The 25,448-nt window shown below is 46.2% G+C and overlaps 1 protein-coding gene across 1 annotated transcript; it reads left to right on the plus strand.

The window, feature by feature from the left end:
* Positions 1 to 957: 957 nt before the first annotated feature.
* NSFL1C (NSFL1 cofactor) lies at positions 958 to 21,755 on the plus strand. The gene is made up of 9 exons (XM_004014452.5): positions 958 to 1,087; positions 3,698 to 3,795; positions 10,202 to 10,276; positions 12,728 to 12,893; positions 13,494 to 13,586; positions 14,810 to 14,919; positions 15,298 to 15,435; positions 20,081 to 20,245; positions 21,357 to 21,755. The coding sequence occupies exons 1-9, from the start codon at positions 983 to 985 to the stop codon at positions 21,517 to 21,519; spliced, it is 1,113 nt and encodes a 370-aa protein (XP_004014501.1). The 5' UTR covers positions 958 to 982; the 3' UTR covers positions 21,520 to 21,755.
* Positions 21,756 to 25,448: the final 3,693 nt, after the last annotated feature.

A 25,448-nucleotide genomic window follows, 5' to 3' on the forward strand; every position in this document is an offset into this window, starting at 1 on the left:
ATGGTGAGTGCAGCCATGAAATTAAAAGACGCTTACTCCTTGGAAGAAAAGCTATGACCAACCTAGACAACTTATTAAAAAGCAGACACATTACTGTACCAACAAAGGTCCTTCTAGTCAAAGCTATGGTTTTTCCAGTAGTTATTCATGGATGTGAGAGTTGAACTATAAAAAAGCTGAGCGCTGAAAAATTGATGCTTTTGAACTGTGGTGTTGGAGAAGATTCTTGAGTACCTTGGACTGCAAGGAGAACAAACTAGTCAATCCTAAAGGAAATCAGTCCTGAATACTCATTGGAAGGACTGATGCTGAAGCTGAAATTCCAATCCTTTGGCCACCTGAGGTGAAGAATCCACTCATTGGAAAAGACTGAAGGCAGGAGGAGGCGAGGACGACAGAGGATGGGATGGTTGGATGGCATCACCATCCGGCATCACCATCCAACCATCCCATCGGTGATGGGATGGACATGAGCTTGAGTAGGATCCGGGAGTTGGTGATGGTCAGGGAAGCCTGGCGGGCTGCAGGTCCCTGGGGTCACAAAGAGTCGGACACGACTGAGCGACTGAACTGAACTGAACTGAACTGAAAGAGCACCAGGCCCTTGGTTCCATTCAGTTGAACAAGTGAATGAACGAAAGAATAAATTAATGAAATGAGGAAACGACTCAATGAATAATGTGAAACTGAATCCTCTGGGGATCTTTCATTCCACAGGTACACAGTGGAGGACCCGCCCGCCTCTCATCCTCCCTGCCCTCCCTTCCCCGCCGTTAGACTGAGGGTCCGGGCTGCGGCCGCCAGAGGGCGCAGAGAGGCGGCGTTTCCCGCACGGAAGGTTTTGCGTTAGGCACTGTATGGGGCGGGGCCTGCGGGCAGGCTCCACTCGGCTGGACCTGGTCAAGCGGAGGGCGGAACGCCGCGGCGGGGCTGAGGCTGTGCAGTGATACCCGGGGCAGTTTGGGCGGCGCACCGGGCGAAGATGGCGGCGGAGCGGCAGGACGCTCTGAGGGAGTTCGTGGCGGTGACGGGCGCCGAGGAGGATCGGGCCCGCTTCTTCCTGGAGTCGGCCGGCTGGGACCTGCAGGTAGCGCCGGGAGGGGGGCCGCGTCGGGCAGGTAGGATACTATGGGGAGCAGACACCTGGTGCCTCAAGCCTTCGGCGGCCGAAGCGCACAGTCATCCCGCCGGGCTGCGGCCCGACCCAGGCCTCAGCGTCCTGGGGCCGCTTGCCACGCGTCGCCAGCTCGTCCTGGGCGAGGGGAAACGCAGGCCAGCCCAGGCCCGGACTGACCTGGTCTGTCGGGCCTCGTTTTCCCTTTCTGCCTGGCTCTCGGGTAGGCGAGCCTTTGGGCACTGCCGCAGCCCGCGTGGAGACGGGGACCCTGGGGGCGTGGCTGCCGCGCCAAGTCTCAGCTGCAGCCCGGGCCGGACTGACCAGCTCCCGAGTGGAGCGGGGCGGCGGGGGCACGAGGTGCTCGTTCATTTCGATTTCCGCAGCCCCAGTCACACGCCCCCTCTGTACCTACATGCTGTGAGAAACTGGGTTGTGACGCAAAGTTGGATCCTATTCATCTTTATTGAGTAACTTCTCTGTAAAATGGGAGTCTTCTTGGAGCTTATCGTGTAATTCACTGGCAGGTATTAGCCATACATAAAATACTTACTGATTGAGAAGATTAAGATAAACTACACCAGGCAGGGATTTTGGTAAACTGTTGAATCCTCTGTGTCTAGAACAACACCTGACATGTAATAGGCACTCACTCAGTGATTAATTGTAGAAAGAATTGCATACATGTTTTTGGCCAACCTACATCTTCGATGGATGATGATGATTAATATTTATTGAGTGCCTAGCATGAGTTTTATGTATCTTAAGTTATTTGCAGTTCATGGGGTTGCAAAGAGTTGGACACGACTGAGCGACTGAACTGAACTGAACTGAACCATGAGCTTTATGTATCTTAAATTATTTAAGCATTGCACTTTGAAGCTGAGGTTTAGGGAAGTTAAGTAATTTGCTGAAAGCCTCACTAGCTACCAGGTGGAAGAAATGGCATTAGAACTCAGTTCTGTCTGATACCAGAGCCCAAGCTCTATTAAGCTCTGCCACCACGTGCCCTGGCACTTTACATACATGATTTGGTTTATCCTCGCCACACTGTGAAGTGAAGGAAACGTCTTCATTTGAGGAAATTGATGAATTGGAAGCTGAGAAGGCAAGTGATAGGCCCAAAGTCACACACCCAGGGATTAGGATGTGAACTGGGTCTGCTGACTTCACTATTTACATGCTTCACGAAAGCATAAAGTTAGGTAAAGCATCACAACTGCATAGACATACGGTGTAAAGCCCCTGTGCTGGGTGAAAATGCAAAGTGCAGCTTCTACTTGAAAGACCTAGAAGCTCCCAGTGTTACAGTTGGCAGGTCATCAGTCTCCGTCTCCTCATGCTGTTAGTGTGGGAGCATGCTCACGTATGTGACGTGACTTGCCCACGACTTGGACATAGACCCCCCTTGATACCAGTTCAGTGCATGTCACGTAGCACAGTGCATCCTGGCTGGCTTGCTGAAGTGTGTCCTGTAAAAGGCACGCTGCTTCCTACAGGCTGGTTGTGTCCCACAGCAGCTCCCTGTCTCCTGCAGTGTGGTGACCTTGAGGACAGGAGCCTTGTCTTGTCATCTCTGTAGACCTCATTGCGCTCTTACTTCATTGTGCAGCGTGTCAGTCGATAAGTTCTGTCTGACTCTGCGATCCCATGGACTGCAGCCGATAGCCCGCCAGGCTCCTCAGTCCATGAGATTCTCCAGGCAAGAATACTGGCGTGGATAGCCATTCCGTTCTCCAAGGGATCTTCCCTACCCAGGGATTGAACCCGGGTCTCCTGCAATGCAGGCAGATTCTTTATTGTCTGATCCACCAGGGAAGCAGTGATTAATAAATACCTATGCATTGAGTCCATGCATGAAACATCCAGTCACAAATGGCTAAAAGAGGTCCATATTCTTTCTGTATGTATAGAGCTAAGACATGACTGTGCATAAATGTTAATGGATCCTCTCATCCATTTTGCACAGTTGGTGAGATGGGTGTCCCCGTTGCACAGACTATGAAACAGCCTCAGAGAAAAAGTAAGAGTAGTCATCTGTAATGACCTCACAGTTTCCAACTCCTGGCTGTCACCTGAGAGCAGAGAGCAAGGGCCTGAGTGCCTGGGATCAGTCCTGGCTCCACTCTACCAACTGTGTAACCTCAGACAGTTTTCTTCCCACCACTTCTCTGTCAGCTACAAGATGAGATGACCATAGCACTAACTCCATAGGGTTCTGTAAGGATTAAATAAGTTAGCACAGATAGAGTTGCACGCAGAACAACGCAGCACATAAATAGTGTTCAGTAAATGTACACTGCTTCTACTAGATCACATTTCCTCATAAAGTGACATTGAGCAGTGTCTCCATCCCAGCTTTCCTTTTTGCCTTCTTTTTCCTTTAGTAGGTGGAATTTGTTTCAGGTGATATGAAAACAGTTGGGCCACTAATCTTTTGGTTTTATTTTCTATGGCTCACCAGATACAGACTGCCTTATAAGCGTGGGCCGTATTTTTGTGTCTTTGCTCCTTTGTGTTCAAAGGGAATATGTTAGAAGAAGGCCTGTTTAAGGATCCCATGTTACTGCCTGTCTGTTTCAGATCGCCCTAGCAAGCTTTTATGAGGATGGAGGGGATGAAGACATTGTGACCATTTCGCAGGCAACCCCCAGTTCAGTATCCAGAGGCACAGCCCCCAGGTAAGGGCCAACTTCAGTTACTGCTACATTGGTGTGCTTCCAGCAGTGGTGGACTTTCCTGATTTGACAGAGGGTTCAGGCCTGGGGACCTGGACTAGTGGGTTTGAGGGAGAAAGACTGACTGGTGGGTAGTAGTTTCTTGCAAGATATTCCTTTGGTGTGGAGGTGTGGGATTCTTAACTGAGTGTGCTTTATGATCCAGTCCTGGAGGAAACCACAGAACCAACTATTCAAATGTTTGGGGGGAGGTCTCTTATTTATGAAATGTGAGGAGTGGCTTCTCCATCTCTGAAAGTTTTTAAGTTGAAGCTGAAGTGCTTCCTTTCAGGGAGGCTGTAGACGTAAAAGATTAGGCCAGATGACTTTAAAAAGGCTCTTTAAATATTTCAGGATGCCTATTACCCTATTAAAAAGACTTAGAAAAACTAAACCTGTTAACCTGCTCTTTCCCAAATTGATTAGGGAGACCTTGTCTTATTTTGTGAAGCAGTGTTAACCTTTGTGATCTCATTTGCATCCCCTGTCCTGGCCGCCCTGACTCCAAGATCCTTAGAGCAGATCACTACTGTGATCTGCACATTGCAGTAATTATTGCAGGACTTCATGAGACAGGCTGGGCCTCTTCCTTTAAAGGTGTGTGAACCACATCTCCTTTCTCTGCTGAAGCCTTTTCTACTCTGGTGTATGTCCTCAATTAGTTTGAGTTTGCATTCAACTCCAGAACACATATATAGGGTTTCTTTGCTGGTGTGAAGTGATAAATTGTGTTTCTCTCTGAGGACATCTGAGATTTAAATTAGATTTCCCCTCTTTTAAGAAGGAACACTAATCCCAGCTGTCATTGTTTCCTTCACTTCTCTATTTCCAGAGGAGAGACATAGGCAGGACATCTTTCAGTTGTTCATAGATGCTAACCTGTGAGGTGTCATTGATGACACAGCAGGATGTTACTGTCTGGGACCTGGTTGGTAGGGTAAGGGCTCATCTGCAGCTGCTCATAGAGACAGCTGATTTCCTGCAGTGTCTTTCACAGGCACACCAGATTACTGTTGGGTGTTGGCACAGAAATAGAGAGGAGGAGAAATGGAAACCTAGCTTGTGATGTCAGTCACATGTTCATACCTGTCTTCTCTGGTAGACCCAAAGTCTAATCCAAACAGTGGTTTATTAGAGCCTGGGCTTGAAGCCTAACTGCCCACCTTCATACTAGAGCCTAGGCTAGGAGCCTGACCGTCCACCTTTATGTTAAAGCCTAGGCTGGGAGCCTGATCACCCACCTTCATGTTAGAGCCTGGGCTTGGAGCCTCACCACCCACATTCATGTTAGAGCCTAGGCCGGAAGCCTGACCGCCCACCTTCAAATCCCAGCTCACTGGAGAGCTTTGTGACCCTGAGCAGGTTACTCAACATCGCCAGTCCTTCAGTTTCATTACTTGTCAAATGGGAAGGATAGTAGTGCCTATTCACATGGGCAAATAAATGAGTTAATACAACATGGAACATGTTAACTGCTATTACTGTCATTTTAGTATTACCATTATTAGTATCCATTCTCACCTTCCCCATTCTTTTATTTGTTCCCTGTCTCATTCCACAAGTTCATATGTTAAGAAGAGTTAAAGAACCAAGGAAATAGAGTTTATTATTAAGACCAAGAGAAGTAAAAGACTTGCACACACATGCAGTTCTAAAGGTCTTACTTTGCTTTAGTTAAGCCTCAGACTTGGTACTGGGCTTAGGTGAAACCAAGGAAAAGGAAGAGGGCACGCACCATGTGTTACATCATTGTCCTTGTGCAGATGGTAAATGCTAATTGCATTCTCAGGAGAAGGTAGGCATGTGTTAGCACCCAAGAGGAACTCTGTATGGGGCCTGCCTTTCCCCTTTGACCTGACTGTTGCAGGACACTTAGCCTGATGCTGAGCTCTCCCCGCCCGCGACTGTCATCTTTTACTCTTTCACGTTGTCACTGCCTCCTTACACAGCACTCAGTTAGTAAGCTCCTAACATGGAGGCTAACCCCCTAGGAGGGATCTATGAAATGGATGTCAGAAGGTCCATAAATTACCTGAAATTGTACATAATAACTTGTATATATGTTGAACCTTTTCAGGCAAAAATATTCCTAGCTTTTTATCAGATACTCAGAGGGCTATGGGACATAAAAAGGTTAACCGTAGCTACAGGAGAAAGTCTGAACTCCTCAATAATAACAGTTATCATTTATTGAGCACTTACCAGCTGCCAGGCACTGGGTTAAGCTTTTACATCTACATCTTTTTAATGCTTTACTACAACCCTGTGAGGTGGCTACTGTTATTTTTCCCATTTCACAGATGAAAACACTGAAGCTGGGCTTCTTCCCAAGATCACACAGCTAGTCAAACAAGGATTTAAAAGCAGATCTGTTTCTGCTTCCAGCATTCAGCTCTCAGCCAGAATGATGTACTGCCTCTGCCTGTGGACATTCAGCATCCTCAGGAGTTTGCAGTGAACCTGCCATCCTCATCTTATCCCCCTTTTCCTCCTTTCTTAAATCTTTATTTCAACCAGCTGATTTGTTTGGTGTCTCAGTTCTGCCTTAGTTTTTGTGTCTTCTGCTTTTGTTTGAGCCTCTCATCTGACTCGACATGCCTAGTCTCTTGCTTCCTTTCCACCTGTGCAAATCCTTGGTGTCCTTTCATGTTTAGCTCCCTCCCCAGCTTCTCTACTAAGTATGTAATCCCCAAACCCAGAGGCAGCACAAACTCCATTCACAACCCATATCTGCATGCTACTCAATGACATCTCTCCTATGTTTTGAATTCTTCTGAGGATTACCAGAATATTTTCTCCCTGAGTAAATTGTAAGTTCCTAGAGGTGGAAGGGCTAGTATTTCAGAAGCACCCACCATCTGTCTGGCTCTGCCAGATACTCTTTCATACATTATCTTCTTTTACACCTCAGTAACCACTGTGGAAGTAGGCAGGGTGCTCACCATTTCACGGGTCTGGATGCTGAGTCTTAGTATGAGTAACACATTTGCCCTTACAGCAAATTCAAACCCAAACTCGTCTAAATCCAAAACTTCCGCTTCTGCTAACTACCTTCTTGTCCAGTATCTCCCACCCCTGTACCGAGCACAGGGTTGAGTAAGAGGAATGCTGTTATTTCTTCCTTTTTTTTCTTCTTTCATTCAATAAAACTGTACTTTCTTAAAATGCTAGGGACCACCGTTGTCTGATTCTCTAAAACTATAGTGTCTGATATGGTAGTCTCTAGCCTCAGGTAGCTGTTTAAATTAATTAAAATTAAATAAAATAAACATTCAGCTATTCATGCTCAGTTACTGAATTTTAAATGCTCAATAGCCCCATGTGACTAGTGGCTTCCATATTGGACAGTACAGATACAGCATTTCTGTCACTGCAGAAAATGTTACCTGACAGAGCACCTTTGTGCTGCTTCAGGGTGCCTGGAAGATAGAGTTCTGATCCTGAAAAGTTGAAATTTCTGAGACATTTTGCCAATTTGTGGAAGATACAAGACCCAGTATCCTTAAATTGGTGATGTCCCTAGGACATCTGTACTGTTAAGGTAACTCTCAGAACATTACTCCAGAACAGTGGTCCTCAGACTTGAGCGTGTGTCAGAATTACTTGGAGGACTCCTAAAACCAGATTACTAGATACTCCTTTTAGGGTTTCTGATTGAGGAGGTCTAGGGTAAGGGTGAAGGATTTGCATCTGTCTGAATTTCGAGGGTAAATGCTGATGCTCCTAGTTCAAGGACCAGCGGTTTGATAACTGCTGCTCAGGAGCAGCACTTGAAATGTGCCACACTGTCCACCAGCGCCCCAGCTGTTCACAGCAAGCCCGCCAAGTTGGTGCTGGTTGTTTCCATTTTCACATGAGAAAATGAAGACTTGGAGAATTTCAGTAGTATGCCCAAGATCCCAGAGTTGGAAGCTAAGCTGGGATCGAGAACTTTTGGGGAAAGAGGCCTATAGCCAGAGCAAGTGGTTTGCTCAAGCTGGTGGTGGTGGTGGTGTTCAGTCACCAAGTTGTGTCAACTCTTTGTGACCCCATGGACTGCAGCACACCTCTGTCCCTCACCTTCTTCCAGAGTTTGCCCAAGTTCGTGTCCCTTGAATCAGTGATGCCATCCAGCCATCTCATTCTCTGTCACCCTCTTCTCCTTCTACCTTCAGTCTTACCCAGCATCAGGGTCTTTTCCCTGTACACATGTGTATTTGAAGGTGTTTAACAATGGAGAGATAGAGAATTTTTATTTTTCCCATAGATGATAAGCTGAGCATCTGTAGAAAAATCCGTTGGGAAGAATAATGAGTGGAATTAGCTTTCCCAGGTGTTCAGTGATAGAGAATCCGCCTGCCAGTGCAGGAGGCCTGGGTTCGATCCCTCGATTGGGAAGATGCCCTGGAGAAGGAAATGGCAACCCACTTCAGTATTCTTTTCTGGGAAATCCCATGGACAGAGAAGCCTGGCAGGCTGTAGTCCAGGGGATGACAAAAGAGTCGGACACGACTTGGTGACTAAACAACAGGCCTTTAAGGCACTAGTACAGATCTTAATCACTTGCACCCTTTTAGGCCATATTGTGTAGAGCATGAAGGAATGCCCAGGAGGTTGCTCTCAGCTCACTCAGGCAGGAATGTATTTGCTACACAATTTGCTGTTTGTCCTCCTATGTCTGGTTGGTAGAGCCTCAGAAGGTATTCTGTCCTCTGATTGTCTCCCTGAAATAAATCTTTCTTCAAGACTGAATGGGAGTAAACAACTCGTTGGCCTCACTAAATTGCTATTACCCCCTTCCCCTTGTATTAAAGAGAAACAACTTTTTTCCCCATAAGAAATACAGAAAATGTTTTTATAAATTGTATGTCTCATGATCCTTGAAAAACTAAGATTGGTCCTTGAGGACAAATCTAAGCTAGGAAAAAAGTGGCAGTATAAGACAGCATCAGAGGAGGGGGTTAACCTTTCTCATAATGTGTTTAGTGGGCCCTCTCCACTGCACCCTGTACTCGACGAACCTACAGCAGAAGCAGACAGGGGCCTCTTCACGCACATATTTGTGTCATTTCTGTTGCTTGATTTGTCCTTTAATGTGTTGCTGTCTCTGGTTTCTGTGTGTGCCTGTACTGCTTTCCTATAATGCCCTGCTGGTCCCCTGTCCCCACCATCACCACCGTCCATCATCCAGGTGACTGATGGGCCTCTCGTTCATCAGCCCTAGGTCCAAATGCCGCATTTCTCTGCGAAGCTTTTCTTGATACCACCCCCAGCCCCACCTAGAACAGAAGACTGCTCTCACGTCCCATGTGCTTTCCTTTGTCACAGCCCCTATTGCACAGTATTTAATGGATGGTTTCCAGGCCAGAGTGCCACTAACCTGTCAGCAACTAAAGGGTAAGAACTGTGCCTGATAATTTTATAGACCTAGCGTCCAGTTCAGTGCCTTACACACAGGCATCCCCCCAATATTTAAAAATTATATGATGAAAATCACTATCCGGTAGTATGTTTTAAAGTAGTACAGTCCCTATCCGGTTCCTTCCTCTCCCCTAGGAGAGCTTAAATTGGATTCCACTTTACTTCTTGATATACTTCCTATTTATTCTTAGTTCTGGGTGACCTTGAATAAATAAATATCACATTGTTTAGCGTATAAACATGAGAGATAACCCTCTTCCACCTAGATCCTCTTCCTGCCCCACCGAAAAACCTAAACCTCAGTGTCTGCAACTTTTGGCAGTTGATGATGGGGGTTACCTTTTTTTAACTCCCCATGAAAATCACTGCAGATGGTGACTGCAGCCATGAAATTAAAAGACGCTTACTCCTTGGAAGAAAAGTTATGAGCAACCTAGATAGCATATTCAAAAGCAGAGACATTACTTTGCCGACTAAGGTCCGTCTAGTCAAGGCTATGGTTTTTCCAGTAGTCATGTATGGATGTGAGAGTTGGACTGTGAAGAAAGCTGAGCGCCAAAGAATTGATGCTTTTGAACTGTGGTGTTGGAGAAGACTCTTGAGAGTCCCTTGGACTGCAAGGAGATCCAACCAGTCTATTCTGAAGGAGATCAGCCCTGGGATTTCTTTGGAAGGAATGATGCTAAAGCTGAAACTCCAGTACTTTGGCCACCTCATGCGAAGACTTGACTCATTGGAAAAGACTGATGCTGGGAGGGATTGGGGGCAGGAGGAGAAGGGGACGACAGAGGATGAGATGGCTGGATGGCATCACTGACTCGATGGACGTGAGTCGGAGTGAACTCTGGGAGTTGGTGATGGACAGGGAGGCCTGGCGTGCTGCGATTCATGGGGTCGCAAAGAGCTGGACATGACTGAGTAACTGAACTGAACTGAACCGAGATCAATTTGCTCCTTTCTGTGTCTCCAGCGATAATAGGGTGACATCCTTCAGAGACCTCATTCATGACCAAGATGAAGACGAGGAGGAAGAGGAGGGTCAGAGGTGAGTCTTTGTTGGGGGCACAGTCCACAGGAAATTCTATGATAATTACCTTGAAGGGCTTAGAAGGATAAACCTGCTCTATTATCATTAACCATTAGTTGTGGGCTAGTCATACACATACTAGGAACAGTTTTCTACTCCCTGTAGCTTAGAAGTGATCCCTGTCTTCTTACCATTTTTTAATTTGAGGTTTGTTTTTTGTTGTTGTTTTTAATTTTTAAAATAATATGTATTTATTGAAGAATATTAGGGAAAAGGAAATAAATCTATAACGAAAAAAGCCATTCATAGTATCACAACCCGGAGGTAGCCAGGTATCAATACTTTTCAATACTTTTGGTGTATTTCCTTCCAGTTTTTCCTTAATTGAAAAAGTAATATAGTACATAATAAACAGGAAAATGGGCTTACAAATGTATATTCCCCTGTTATACAGAGTACTGTTTTTTGTTGGCTTGCTTTTAACCTTTAGGAATGTTATAATAAAACTGGTGTCCATTTTGGAAAATACAGCATAATGAAAAAAATATAACACTCACCCACCCTTTGGTTACTACAGTTAATATTTTGGCATATTTCTACTAAGTCTTGGTTCTGTGTATAAAGGTAGCCTGTTAATACTGTATTTTACATGATGAAGGTCAGATAAGTTTATTTCTTGCTTTTGTAGTATTAATGCTACACCTTGATATATAATGCTGCATATTTCTTTATGTCATTAAAATTCTTGATAAGTGTTTTCATTGACTATAATAATAGTCCATGATATGGAATGTTTGATGTTTAGATCATTTTCAGTTTTTTTAACACTGTAGATATCAATGCTGTGAACATCTCTGTGTATCAGGTTATATTAGTTTCTGGAAATGAAAATACCGGGTCAAGGCCATGAATATTTTTAAGGTATTTGATCATAGGTTCCTAGTTCATAAGCCAGGGCTTTGAGATCCCATAATAAGGACCTTATAGAACTTTACCTGGAATGAACAAGGATGAACTGGCTGCAGCCTCATTTTACAGGTTTTGGTTCTCCATGGAATCTGCCTGGGTCTGTCAAACATTCCTGAGGAACATTGTGTAATAACCATTATGGAAATGCAGTTACCTCATTGTGGTCAGTCTTTGGGAAGTGAGCTCAGAAATTGCATATGTTCTATTCTTTGTTTTCATCCGTGTAGTGACTTTTGCCTTACCTCAGCATTCTATTTAAATATACTCAAAGTTCAGGAATAAATGTTAATTTCAGTGTTTTAATGCCCCTTGGAAGACAGTGTCATCACATAAGTGAATGCCCAACTCTTAAATAACCTCTTCCTAGTTCTCCTGTCTGGTCACATCCTCCAGGTAGTGACCTTTTACTTCACATCTGGAGTTACCTCTTTGGTCCCTCAGCATTTCAGACCTAATGACACTGGTCCTCTTGTTCATGCCAAGGCCTAGGGTTTTGCCTCCATTCCCTGGGTAATGTCAAGACATAGAAGGCTGAGGCTAATTTTTATAGATTCTCGGTTCTCCCCACTGAGATGTGCTGTTGACTTAGCTGTGAATAGGAGTGAGAAGGAAGCAGCCAGCCAAAGCTATATGACTGCAGATTTTCAAACCCAGGTTAAAAAACTAAAGTGCTAACTTAATCTCAAGCTTTGCTTGGCCCATTACAAAGCAGATGTGGGTATCTTGGGGCTTATATTTGAGCTTTGCTGACCACCTCCAGTACCCGCTCTTATCATCCTCCTGGTGTGTGTCGCGAGAATTGGCAAGGCGAAGTGAGGCTTGGGTGAGCTCTCAGTGCGGTATCAAACCACCTTACATGTGTGCATTACTCTGTGCTTGTTCTTTTGCATACATCCGCTGATTTGAACCTCACGGCCCTGACTTAAGGAACAGGTAGGTAGGGCATGTGGTTCTTCCCTTCCATTTCAAAGAAGGAAAGTGAGGTATAGCTCAGTGCACTGGCTTGCCCAGATCACTCAGTGACAGAGCCAACAGTGGAACCTTATTGCTTGTACTAACCACGCCACTGCCACCATTAATCCGGAGCTGCTAGTGGTAGCTGCTTCTTACTGTGAACATAGTGATCATCTCCTGGAAAAGTGTTGGTGTTTAATTCCCAGAGCTAATATGCTGTTGTGCATGCCTGGAATGCCCTTTTCTGGTTTCTTTACCTGATAAACTCATCATCCTCAAGGTTTAGCCCAGAAAACACCCTTCTGGGAACCCTTGACTGTTCTCGATTCTGTATTCCCAGAGACCCCTTCCTTACCTTTTTTGTGGCTCACACTGCAGTATGCCTGCCTGCCTCTTTACATGTGTCTCCCCCTAGACAGTAAGTTCCATAAAAATGAGCATTGGTACCCTTTGCCTCATTGTGCCCAGCTCCTAGCCCAAAGCCTGACACATGCTCGGTTATGTTTTCTAAGCGTATTTGGTGTTAGATGTGTATTTTCTGTGCAGGTTTTATGCTGGGGGCTCAGAGAGAAGTGGACAGCAGATTGTTGGCCCTCCCAGGAAGAGAAGTCCCAACGAGCTGGTGGACGATCTCTTTAAAGGTGCCAAGGAGCATGGAGCTGTAGCTGTGGAACGAGTGACCAAGAGCCCTGGAGAGACCAGTAAACCAAGAGTGAGCATAGGGGGTTGATGTCTATGCCCATAGAACTGAGGTTCCAGAGCAGGGGGAAGGAGGCCTTCATCACCCAGTAGTTAGTGACTGAATTTGTTTTTGTTTTCCATTTGCTCACTTCCTCTTGTGCAGAAGAGCAGTGTAATTTCTCTTACCTTTTAACATGAAATCAAGATTTGGGGTAAAGTTTTCAAGCCTGTGGTCTAAATCAGGTTCTGCCAATTGTTTTGTTTGGCCTGATCAACTTGATTTAATGTCTCGCTTTATTTTTTAATTAAATCAGTAGCCATCTGTTTTACATAAAATCTGAATTTCTGCTTTCTTTGTGAAAATCAAAAAAGTATCTGGTGTTATCCTGCACTGAGATTCCAGCATGGTCGTGATTAACTAGATCTTAGTAGCAGCCATTCCCTTTAGCCAAGAAGCACTCTCTCCAGCCACACCTTCCCAGTTTTTACCCCAATCCTGACCCTGTAGCTCTGAGTTTGCTACTCAGAGAAGGCACACTTCCTAGTTAATAATCTTGAAATAACATTTTGTCTGAATAACCTGATCACTGTTGACCCACTACTTAGGTGTTTGTGAACTTGTCTTTTATAGCCATTTGCAGGCGGTGGCTACCGCCTTGGAGCGGCACCAGAGGAAGAGTCTGCCTACGTGGCAGGAGAAAGGAGGCGGCATTCTGGCCAAGATGTGAGTGTGCATCCATCTTCTTTTTTGTTTTGTTTTGTTTTGCATCCATCTTCTGTAGGGAAGCTCGTGGACTGTTTAATCACTTTGGGGGAGAAGTTAATCCCATGAATCAGCAGCCTCTGAAAGGGAAGAGGCAGCACATTTGCTGTGTCATCCATGAATGAAAAGGCTTACCTGAGAATCACAGACAGCTCTCATCTGGCTGGATGGTGGCAGGGGGAGCTGGATAAGTTGGGGTGGGCAGAGTGGATGGACAAATAAAGGAGTTTTCTGAGCGTTCCATGAGTCTCAGGCAGAGGGATAGTGATTCCAGGGTTCTCTGGTGGTGTGGACAAGGCTAAAGATCTTGGTCTTTAGACCCCCACCAGGGAGGCTTGAAACATACTTTTAAAACTTCTTCTTATTGTTATTCAGTCCTTTTTCCCCTGTGCATAGGAGGTCCCCCCTTCTCTACTAAGTGTAATAATGCTGTGAGTCAGTTTTGAAGTTTATGCCATGAACATTTTTATTTTATTGATTTACAGTGTTGTGTTAATTTCTTCTGAACAGCAAAGTGACTCAGCTATATATATTCTTTTTCAGTGCCATAATTGTTTTCATAAGACCTTGTGAACATTAGTCTCCATAATGCTTTTGTTTTTAATCATTTTGGGTTTTTTCCAAAACAAAGTCAAGCAAGAAGGAAATAAAAATTCTATCTACCAGCTGCTAATATGAGGCAGCAGCTGCTAATATGTTGTTCTTTAGCCCTCTAGACCCTTTTCTGTCGCTATGTACAGGGAGTTAACAAATTTTGTAGATATCATTTTTAATGACTGTAAAATAGTCCGTGTAAAATTTGCCATGCTAATGTAGTTGAGCACGAGCTGTGTGCCAAGCACGCTGGCAACCCTACAGATAAGGAAGCTACAGCTTCAATCAATTGAGTCATGTGCTCAGTGCCACTTAGTGAGTGAGTGGCAAGATCAAGACGCAGATCCTGGTCTGATTAAATCAAAGCCTATTCTCTTAACTCGTGCCATATCACCTTCTTACTTTACGTTAATACTTGTTTCATTGGTTGTTGATTGTTCTCCTTGTGCATGAGTATATATGTTTGTCTGTCTGTGTGTTTTAGTAATGACACAGTAAAATAGTAAAAAACTCACTAATTTGCAGGTTCACACTGGTGTGCTTGCCAGGTTCCTGACAATGTATGGACTGCTTACCTCCTGTTGTCATAGGTTCATGTAGTGTTGAAGCTCTGGAAGACTGGATTCAGCCTGGACAATGGTGAACTCAGAAGCTACCAAGACCCATCCAATGCCCAGTTTCTGGAGTCTATTCGCAGAGGGTGAGCAGAAAAACGCTTCTTCAGGTTCCATATCAGTGAGTGAGATGGCAGATGGGAAAGAAGAAACCAATTCAAATGTTTATTATTTAATAAATTTAAATTTTTAAGTAAATTTAGCACAATTGAGAAACAGATTCACAGATTTGCTTCTAAAACCCTGTGTATCTACTTTTCCACTTCGGGCCTAGGTCAGAGCCAAGTCACCAGATACGACTCTAGGCAGGCATGAGAGAAGGGGGCGGCCGACAGCCGCTAGAGCAGTCAGCTCCCCATGGAGGCCCATCAGTTGGAGATGAGAAGTTTCTCCTCCTTTTGTACCCATCACTGTCATTCCCATCCTGCTCTTTGTGGGCCCTAGCACTGCCTTTTCTCCCACAGAGAGGTGCCAGCAGAGCTGCGGAGGTTAGCTCACGGTGGGCAGGTGAACTTGGACATGGAGGACCATCGGGATGAGGACTTCGTGAAGCCCAAGGGAGCCTTCAAAGCCTTCACTGGCGAGGGTCAGAAACTGGGCAGGTAAGGAGCAGCACGGGTGGGGTGGAACTGTGTGGGTCACTCCTTTGGGGCCCAGCAGACCCTGTGCACAGCTCACTTGATGCAGCTCTTTACTGTTTATTGCAAAGTACTTCAGATTTTATCTTTATGGGAGGAAAAGTATGAGAACATAGGCTTTGGCGTTAACAAACCTAAGTCTAAATCTCTTCTTTGCTTTCTAGCCATATAACCTTAGACTGTACAGCCTCAGTTTTCTCAGCTTAAAGGGGCTAGTAAGGGTCCTTATCTCCTGACTATTGTTGGGAGGAGCACGTAGAGCATTGTCCCACAGTGATCAGTGAAGGTAACACGTCGCTGCTTGGACTCGATCATCTAGGATGCTCAGGGCAGAGAGCACCTCCTCAATGGCTCTAAGGCTGAAGCAGACACACGTATTCAGGTCACTTGAGGTGGGGATTCAGAGGGGTTAAGGAATCCTGCCAGCCTGCAGCAGCATCGTTCAGGATCCAGGGAAGCTCAAGGACATTGTTGCCCCTGTGCAGGCTGCTGCTCCAGTGTTAGGGGAGCTCTTATTTTTGTTTCTCTGCTAAACACTTCCTGACACTTACTTTGTCATTCCCTGTGACTCTTTTGCCTTGTGTCCTCTGCCATTATCTCTGTCTTGCATTCAAACCCCTCATATTAACAGGATCTGATTGATTGATAGTTCCTGTTACCTCTGATCAGCAGAGCTCATACCAGATCGTTGACGAACCCACAGACAGGCAGCCTTTTCTCAGGGACCCACTCAGCTTTGGCTGTGCATGGGGTCACTTGGTCAGTATTCTTCTGAGGGATCCGTGCACACAAGAGGCTTTCAGCGTGGTGACACACAGTACAGCCCGTCCTTTCCAGAGGGAAAGCTGAGGCTCCTGGACTCTAAGGGCTACCTTTAAGTGCTCCCTGCGGTACCACCAGGACTAGAGCCTGGTCTTCTGATTGGCACTCCTTCCTACACTTCTGCACAGCATGACCCTATTTCTGATCTAGCTCTGGCAGCTTTTGAGCTCGGTGCTGCCCTTGCTCACCTCACCATCATGTTCAGGAATCAGAGTGTGGTCTGCCAACAGCTGTGCTCTTTGCGATTCTGACTGGCCCTCTCCTCAAATCCTCTGCCTCCCTGCTGGCCATTCGTGCCTCGTCAGGAGCAAGGGTCATAGCTCTATTAGAGATAAGACTGCGGTTTACCAGGACCAAAATACTGAAGTCACCTTGCTCTCACCGCTTCATCTCCCACATTGGGGGCTGTGGGTTAGTCTGGGACAGCTGTTCTCAGAGTGATCCATCTGTGACTTCGCTGTCAGTTGTGGTAGACTTTGTGGAGCACCACTTAAATTTTTTTCCCATACATTATTGAAAATAAAGTGTGTTTATTTTTTAAAATAGAAAATACAGATAAAGAGTAAAAGCTATTCTTAAACCTAACAGCCAGATATATCCAGTTAGTATCTGACAGTGTGTGTGTACAAACAAATGGTTCTATGCTCTTCTGTTTTGCCTAGTCAGTGTAGTCTGGCTATTGTTCCAGATCAGTAAATGCCTTTCTACAATAGTTTTTTTAATGCTAACATAATTTTCTATCCTCTGTATGTGCCATAACTTAACTGGTGCCTGCTATTAAGTACTTATGTGATTATCAGTATTATGAACATTACAGTGGTTATCTAATAAAATCTTTATATACCCCTGATGTTGTACTGGAAGTAGTACAACAGGTAGCTCAAAAGATCTTCACATTGCCCTCCAAAACATGGTACCCTTCTTTCACCCACCAGTAGTTTTAAGGAAGGACTCAGAACACCTTGCAGTTTGGGTTTGTCTGGCTTCATGATATTAACCAAAAATGCTTCTGCTTTTGGAATGTCTTAACTGTATTGTGTGTACAGGACAATACGTCTCAAAAAATTAAGATATTTTAAGGAGACGTAGGATGAAGTGAAGTGTTAGTCACTCAGTCGTGTCTGATTCTTTGTGACCCCATAGACTGTAGCCTGCTAGGCTCCTCCATCCCTGGGATTTCCCAGGCAAGAATACTGGAGTGGGTAGCCACCCCCTTCTCCAGAGGATCTTCCCGATCCAGGGATGGAACCCTCGTCTCCGCGCACGTTGCAGGTGGATTCTTTACCGTCTAAGTCACGAGGGAAGCCCTGTTTTAAGATGGGACTACGTTGTTAGTGCAGACGATGAATCAACAGGGCTTGATAATCAGACATGATGCTTGTCAGCTAAATAAATGTTCATTGCCAGTTCCACTTTGATTTTCAGTTCTAGCTTTAGTTTTACCAATAAATTTTACTGTGCTTTCCATCGTTGTCTTACTAAATAAAATGATCAGGAAGCCAACTGTTTTAAGAAATTTTTCTCAAGTTTCCCTCAAAAATCGGTCAATCCTTGTTTTTTCTCCAATTACCTAGAAAAATAAAGTGAATAAATAGATTTTTCTCAGTTCAGAAATTTAAAAAAATCTTTCAGTTGCATGAATTTAGGTTTTGTTTTAGGTTTTGCATTTGTTTGTTTGGATGGGAACTATCTGAAGATTTGAGAAGCCTGCATTTGATTTCGAGTAGCAAACACCACGAGTGCACTTGGGATGGGGTGAGGGTGTCACTGCTGCTGGGTTGAGCTCGGCTGCTCACCGTGCTTGCTGCAGTGCTCATCTTTGTAAAACAGGTGACAGGGCCTCAAGACTCAGCATTGTGGCAGCAGAGCACCTTAGTGCCCAGTTTATTCCCACTACAAAGGAAATGAGCATTCATGTGGTTCAGCTTCTCTCTCGTTCAGGCCTTTCTGGCGGGCAGCAGCTTCAATGAGTACCTGTCGTACTTGGAACTGTTATAAACAGTTGAGGGCCAGGCTACTTAGAATCTAATTAGAGAGTTGACTTAATACTTTTAAAACTAATGAACAGAACAGAGTAGATCTTAAGCATTTACAGGTGCAACATTTAACTTTCTGTGATGGGTGTAATTTATCTGTGTGTCTCATCTTTTGAGTCCTACACGTTGTGAGGTCGATACATAGAAGAAGCTTTTCTCATAGCCAATAACTGTGGCCAGCGTTCTCTTCTGATCTCCACTCTATAATTCCAGATGTTTTATGTTCACAGAAAGTAAGTTCAGTTTTTAGTTCTTCCTTGCTGACTGTGTGCTCTGGGGCAACATTTCGTGGACTGTTCCATGAAATGATCTTCAGGAAGTTAACATGAAAAAAGAACATGGTGGTCAAATAAGTTTGCCTTCACTTCACAACCTCTCAAAGTGTTAGTCTTTCAATCATGTCTGACTCTTTGTGACCCCATGAACTGTAGCCTGCCAGGCTCCTCTGCCCATGGAATTCTCCAGGCAAGAATACTGGAGTGAGTTGCAGTTCCCTTCTCCAGGGGATCTTCTTGAACCAGGGATCGAACTCAGGTCTCCTGCATTGCAGGAGGTTTCTTTATGACCTCTTAAGACCTTTAATATGTTAGTGGCCTCTGACACTATTGGTATAATATGTGACATTTCCAGAACCTTCCTGTAGATAACTCAAGGGACTCAAGTCCCAGGGAACACACTTAGGAAAGCACTTTCAGTTGGATTTGCTAAGAAGACCCTTTTTAGGTTGTAAAGCTCAGAGGAAGAAGTGAGGTGGAGGAACTGATCAAATTAGAGGCTTTGGGGGAAGGCAAGAGGATTCTCATCTAATGGCCTCTATTCTCTGCAGAGGTCTAGGCCAGGACATCTGCTAAGAGAATAAGGATAACGCCTCCACACAGTTGTGGAGAATTGGGAATTTGTGTGCATTTTGTGTTTGTCCACCTCCCTGAGTATAACACCCCTTTAATTCTCACAATAGTCCTTGTTAAAGAATCTCGTTACTACTCTTGTTGAAACTCAAAGAGCATAAGTAACTAGCCCAATACCACCATAGCTAGGGGGTGAATTCAAACCCTGCTCCATCTCATTCTAAGATCTGAGCTCTCCACACTGCAGCAGGCACCATGTCCTGTTCATATTATATAATTAATCCCTGTCCCTGTAGTGCCAGGCACTTGGTTGGCTTTCCAGAAATCTGAACTGTCTCCAGATAGTTGACCAATGAGTACGAGATACCCACATGAGTGAGGCTGCGCTAGGGCAGGTAGGCCTGAGAATTCCATCAGAGGATAAGAATCTGGACTTGTCCTTGACATCCCAACAGTCACCTGCCAGGCTGTGTGACACCCACCTCAGTTGCAGACTTGGAGTACCCCCTTCCCATTCTGCCCTTAGCCTCTCACTGGGGCTAAAACTCATCCGCTTCTGTTGGGTCCTCCAGCGTCAGGTCCCAGTCTCTTCTAGCCCAGGCTTTCTTGCATACTGCTTTCTTCCCTTCAAGCTCTTGTTCAGTTGTGGACATCAGGGAAGAAGGGGGTTGGTAACTTGCCCAACTCCAGGAGTGAGGGAGCTGGCAGTAACCTGGGGGTTGAGGTGAATTCTGCTGGACCTCTAACTTCCATCAGAGCAGGGATTCTGTCTTGTCACTCCTTATGTCAGTAGCAGCAGACAGCACCAGACATAGCAAATGCTCAGTAAAAATCCTTGACAGGATTCCACTCCTGCCGGGGCTTTGTTTCTGTTCATGTCCTGATGCTATCTTCTCTCCTCAGCACTGCCCCCCAGGTATTGAATACCAGCTCTCCAGCACAGCAGGCAGAAAATGAAGCCAAAGCCAGCTCTTCCATCTCAATCGATGAGTCACAGCCTACCACAAACATCCAGATACGGCTTGCTGATGGTGGGAGGCTGGTGCAGAAGTTTAACCACAGCCACAGGTACCTTGCATTATGGGGCCTGGCTTATTCTAAGAGAGTCCCAGAAATTCCCACAGATAAGTGAGTAGAGGGAGCAGTTCTTCCCCCTAAACACCAGCAGACTCTCCAGGCTCTCTCCAGAGGAGGCAGTGGGGTAGGAAGCTGTGCACGTCTGAAGCCTTTGGTCCCCACTCTTCCATTAAGTGTAGCCAGTGACTGCTCCCTCTCCCTCGTGTGGGTCACAGATTCCTCAGATGGATTTGTTCTGAACTGTTTGTTCATAGAAAGTTTGATGCGAAAGCCCAAGAGTAGAACAGATGAAATCTGAACTGCTGTGGTTGATGGAGCGGGGAGGGGACAAAATGCGGCATCCCACTCATCCCACTGCTCAACCTCCCGACCCCCAGGAGGCCTCTGACAACCTCTAGGCTATGAAGGTCTCTGAAATCCGGACTTGGAGAATTCTAGAATACCTGTTCTATCTCAGCTCATCTGGGCCAGATCGAAACGAACTGCCTCCGCAACTTAAAGATGGGGAAGCCAAGGCACAGAGTGATGAAGGGATTAGCAGGAGAGGACTGTTGCCAGTAAAGATATTTGGCAAAACAACTCTTTTTTTCCCCTAGAATAGCAGTGTCTAAATTTCATCAGTCATAGGCCATATAAGTCAGGACCCACGTGGGGCCCAGGGAATGGCTTGCCTTGAGTGTTAACAGGCTTCATATGAGGTTAGTGTGGAGCAAGTGTATTGAGGATCATAGAAGAGGAATCAGGCAGAGAAGCCCCTGGGAGGAGGGACCAGATGTGAACAGAGAGCACAGCACGATGAAGAACTGAAGAGGGGACGTAGGAGAATGGGGGAAGGAGGCTGGTGTGTAATTAGGCGGGACTTGGGACTACAGTCAGGAGGTTGGTGTTTATAACAAGGAAGACAGGAGCAATTCTGAAGGATTTTAGAAGAGTGACATGAGCTCATGTGTTTCCAAATGAGCATTTTGGCCACTCTGTGGAGGATGGGGTGGAGGAAGGGACCTGGGGATGTGATGTGGCCTCCCTCTAGCCTGGGGGTGAGGGGTGGGAGTGGGCAGCAGGCAGCAGAGAACACCACTCACCCGCCTCCCTACTCCACCAGGATCAGCGACATCCGACTCTTCATCGTAGACGCCCGGCCGGCCATGGCTGCCACCAGCTTTGTCCTTATGACTACCTTCCCGAACAAAGAGCTGGCTGACGAGAACCAGACGCTGAAGGAAGCCAACCTGCTCAATGCCGTCATCGTGCAGCGGTTAACATAACTGCCAGGCCCAGCCAGCAGCCTCATCTCCCCCCGTGTCTCCCATGGCCAGCTGCCCTGTGGGGACCACCCTTCCACCCACTCCTGCACACCCTGCATCCAGTGCCACGTCTCCTCCGTAGCTCTGGGTTCTTAGATCTCAGTTGGACATTTGTTTTCTCCTTAGTTGCATTTCCTGGGTTTTTGTGATGATCAATGGACTTTAAAGAAAAAAATAAAAACAACCAAAAAAAAAAATTTGAAGGAGTATCACCAGCATGTTGTACAGTACGTTTCCCACTGAGGCAGGCTTTGATTACCATGAAATCGTATTTGTCTAGGGTGTGTGGAGGAGCCTTCCTTCCATCCTCTCTGTGTAAAAATTGCCTGTGGCACATAACACCCACCCAGAAGGTGTGACCCCTGCCACCCCTATGTAGGGAGGAAAGCGGGGAGACTTAAGAGAAAAAGGCTTTGTAGCACTCATTACATAAGAACAAATTTCTTGCCTGGATAAAACAAGAGTGCCCTGAAGTGTGAGGTCAGATTCAGAGGCACACAGTCCCTCTGCTCCTTTTACTCAAACCCTGGGAGGTGTATACTCCCCAGGCCTTGGCCAGTTGAGATTCTGACTACACCTCCTGCTTTGGCCCTTTCCTCCCTCATCATCCGGGCTGCCGTGTCATTGCTTTATTTCGTGGAGAGATCTGTCCCTCAGAGGTAGGGGAATCTTTTTACTGGGAAACAGCTTGTGCCAATTCAATGAGTTCAGAGTCAGGGTGTCTTGGCCTGAAAGAGAAACAATCAGCATATCACCGAGCTCCTGTTAATGTGTGGCAAAGCGCATGTTGAAGAGGTGGGTTCCCTATGCTTCAAGCTCCTTGTGCTGGCATTTGTAGGAGGCTCTTGCTGACTAAAGTTAGATGGCTTTGGTGTGCAGGCCCGAGTTCTGACTTGCACCAACTTAGGCAGTAGTCCCAGCCAGGCCAAGACCCTCCCCATATGAAGTGTGAGTCTGGGAGAGGAGGGCCACTGGGGTCTCGGATGGAAGCATTTCCACCCCGTTAAGTGAACTCCAGAATCAACACTGACTCAGAATCTCCTGGTTTCAAATCATAATGTGGCTCAGTCTGTTTCTAAGCAGTTATCACCAGTCACTTTCTCTTTTCTGCTTCACTCCCTGCAGTGAGCCAAGAGCTAACACTGCTGGTCCTCAGTGGTGGGGAGGCCCTGGGTTTCCAATCCAGACCTATCCTGAGAAAGAGCGTTGGTACTTCTGATCCCAGAGAGGCAGCTGGGGCAGGGCTGCAGGGTGTCCTGTAGGTGGAGAGAAAGGAAACCAAATGCTGGTCTGGCGAAACTGGAAATTATTGTTGCCTTGACCATTAAAAACCAAAATGAGGACTGGAGTTTTTGTACTTTCTAATGGGTTGCTCTGAAGAAGTATGACAGCAACCACAGTAAGTACTTCAGTGCCGCACAAGAATCCCATTATGCAGTGCCAAAACCTAAAGCCCAAGCCACACGGCTGGTAAGTGGTAAGGCCTGTCTGTCTGCAAGGCCTCTCTGCTCAAACACCATACTCCATACACATGTATTCCAGCCCTGTGTACATATATTCAACCCTCCCCTCTTCAGGGTTTCAGCTTATGTTAATTAGCACATGCCAGAACAGAGCATGAAAACAAAACCTGCATCGTCTAGAAGAGTCTACAAAGGCCCCTGGGTTTCCCCCCCGCCAGCCCTGGAATTGAGTGAGGCAGCTGACAGCTGTTGGCAGCCACCACAGTGCAGACCAGCTAGGTGTCTGGCCCTAGGTCAAAGGGACTGCCAACCACACAGCCGGGATCACACTAGTCCAGTTAAGGCCAGTAAGGAAGTTTTCAGCCCTAGTTGTTTGTTCCGGTGGCCCAGATGAAAAGGTTAATCCACCTGATAGACCTTCATGGGGAGATACTCAACAGCCATTGGTTCTGGGGTTTCTGAAGTCAGGGCAGTTGTTCTCAATTGAGGCATTTTGGATCATCCCCCAGATTGGCTGTTGAGTGGGGTATCCTCCTGGCATTAAATAGGTCTGTGTGCATGCTAAGTCACTTCAGTTGTGTCTGACTCTGTGACCCTGTGGACCATAGTCTGCCAGGTTCTGGGATTCTCTAGACAAGAACACTTGGGTGAGTTACCATGCCCTCGATCTTCCGGACCCAGGGATCGAACCTGCATCTCTAACATCTGCATTGGCAGGTGGGTTCTTTACCACTAGCACCACCTGTGAAGCCCTAAGTAGGTCTGGCCAAGGACATATTGCAACATACAGGATATGTCCTAATAGAAGGATATCCAAAGTTCATCACTGAGTGAAAAATGCAAGTTGTCATGATGATGCTGTAATGAGTGCATATTAAATTCATCTCTACTGTGGGACATGTGTGTTGTTCCTGTTTAATTTTGTGAACCACACTATGCTAAACAACCCTGCAAGTACAGTGTGGGGCACATCTGGTTGGCTCCCTCAGGAGATGGCTTTGAGTGGCGTTGAGAAAATGCCCTTCTGAGCTGCCCACAGAATAAAGTGTGCCCATCATTGGAAGGACTGAGGCTGAAGGTGAAGCTCCAATACTTTGGCCACCTGATGCAAAGAGCCAACTCATTGGAAAAAACCCTGATGCTGGGAAAGATTGAGGGCAAGAGGAGAAGGGGATGACATAGGATGAGATGGTTGGATGGCATCACTGACTCAATGGACATGAGTTTGAGCCAACTCCGGGAGATTGTGAAGGACAGGGAGGCCTGGTGTGCTGCAGTTCATGGGGTCACAGACTCAGACATGACTTAACGACTGAACAACAACAAATCCCAGCCAGGAACCCTTTAAAGTTGACTTTGAGTTCATTGGGGGAAGAAGTTGGTACAGAAATGTGAGTTCTTCTAACTGCATTTTAGGGGGGGACTGCTGCCAGAACTTCTCCCAGGGTCAAGTAAAAGGATACCTTCTTTCTTTAAAATGGACTTTGCTCCCTTGTTGAGGGCTGTGACCAAGTTCTCCCATCCCCCCATTCTACATCCACTCTCATCTCAGGCCAGGCCAAGGAAGCAGAGCAGCTAACACTGCGGACTTCTAGTGTCCAGCCTGGGTCCCAGTCTGAGCAAACTCCCATGCCATGTGCCTGCATCTCTCTCTCTCTCAGTGGCCTCATGCCTCACCTCACGTCCAGTCCCTAAGTAAGTCCTCCAGGTTCTACTGCAAATGCATCCCAAATCCAGCCACTTGTCTCCCTCCCCAGTGATCTCCAGGGCCCATTGTCCACCTCTCACATCAACAACTGCAGTGACTTCCTTTTGGTCACCGTGTTCTCCTTGCCCCTGACAGTCTGTTCACACAGTCTCCACATCCATTAAAGCCCACCACATCTTCCTTTAAAGCCCTCAGGAGCTCCCCACTACCCCTAGAAACTCATTACTAAAAGCCCGAAGAGCCCTATAGGACCTGGCCCCTACCTATCCTTCTGTCCTGCTTTATTCTTCTGACTTCTTCCGATGTGTCATATATTTTAATTCCCTTGTCTCTCCACTAGATTAAAAGCTCCCTGAAGCAGGGGGATTGTTTTCTTCACTCATGTATCCTGACAGCCTGATGGCACAGTGCGTGACACAGTAGATCCTCAACAAATAACTGGTTGGATGGACACGTGAAATGAAAATAAGACCTCCCAAGCAACTGCCTCCCAAAGCAGGTTGCTATTCAGCCACAGGGGGGCATCATTCTAAAGGGCAATCATAGCTTCAGGTTCTTTCAGTAAAGGCCATTAAGAGGGCAGAACAAAAAGCGCAGTGGGGTGGGGGGAGCATGGTGTGAAGGGAATGCCCCCAGCATTTCCCTGCCACCTGGGTTGGATTAGGAAGGTTATTAAGGGCCAATCACCTTCACAGTGAGCACCTGGGATCCTCAATGCC

This window comes from Ovis aries, chromosome 13, assembly GCF_016772045.2.
Source record: "Ovis aries strain OAR_USU_Benz2616 breed Rambouillet chromosome 13, ARS-UI_Ramb_v3.0, whole genome shotgun sequence".
Lineage (NCBI taxonomy): Eukaryota > Metazoa > Chordata > Mammalia > Artiodactyla > Bovidae > Ovis > Ovis aries.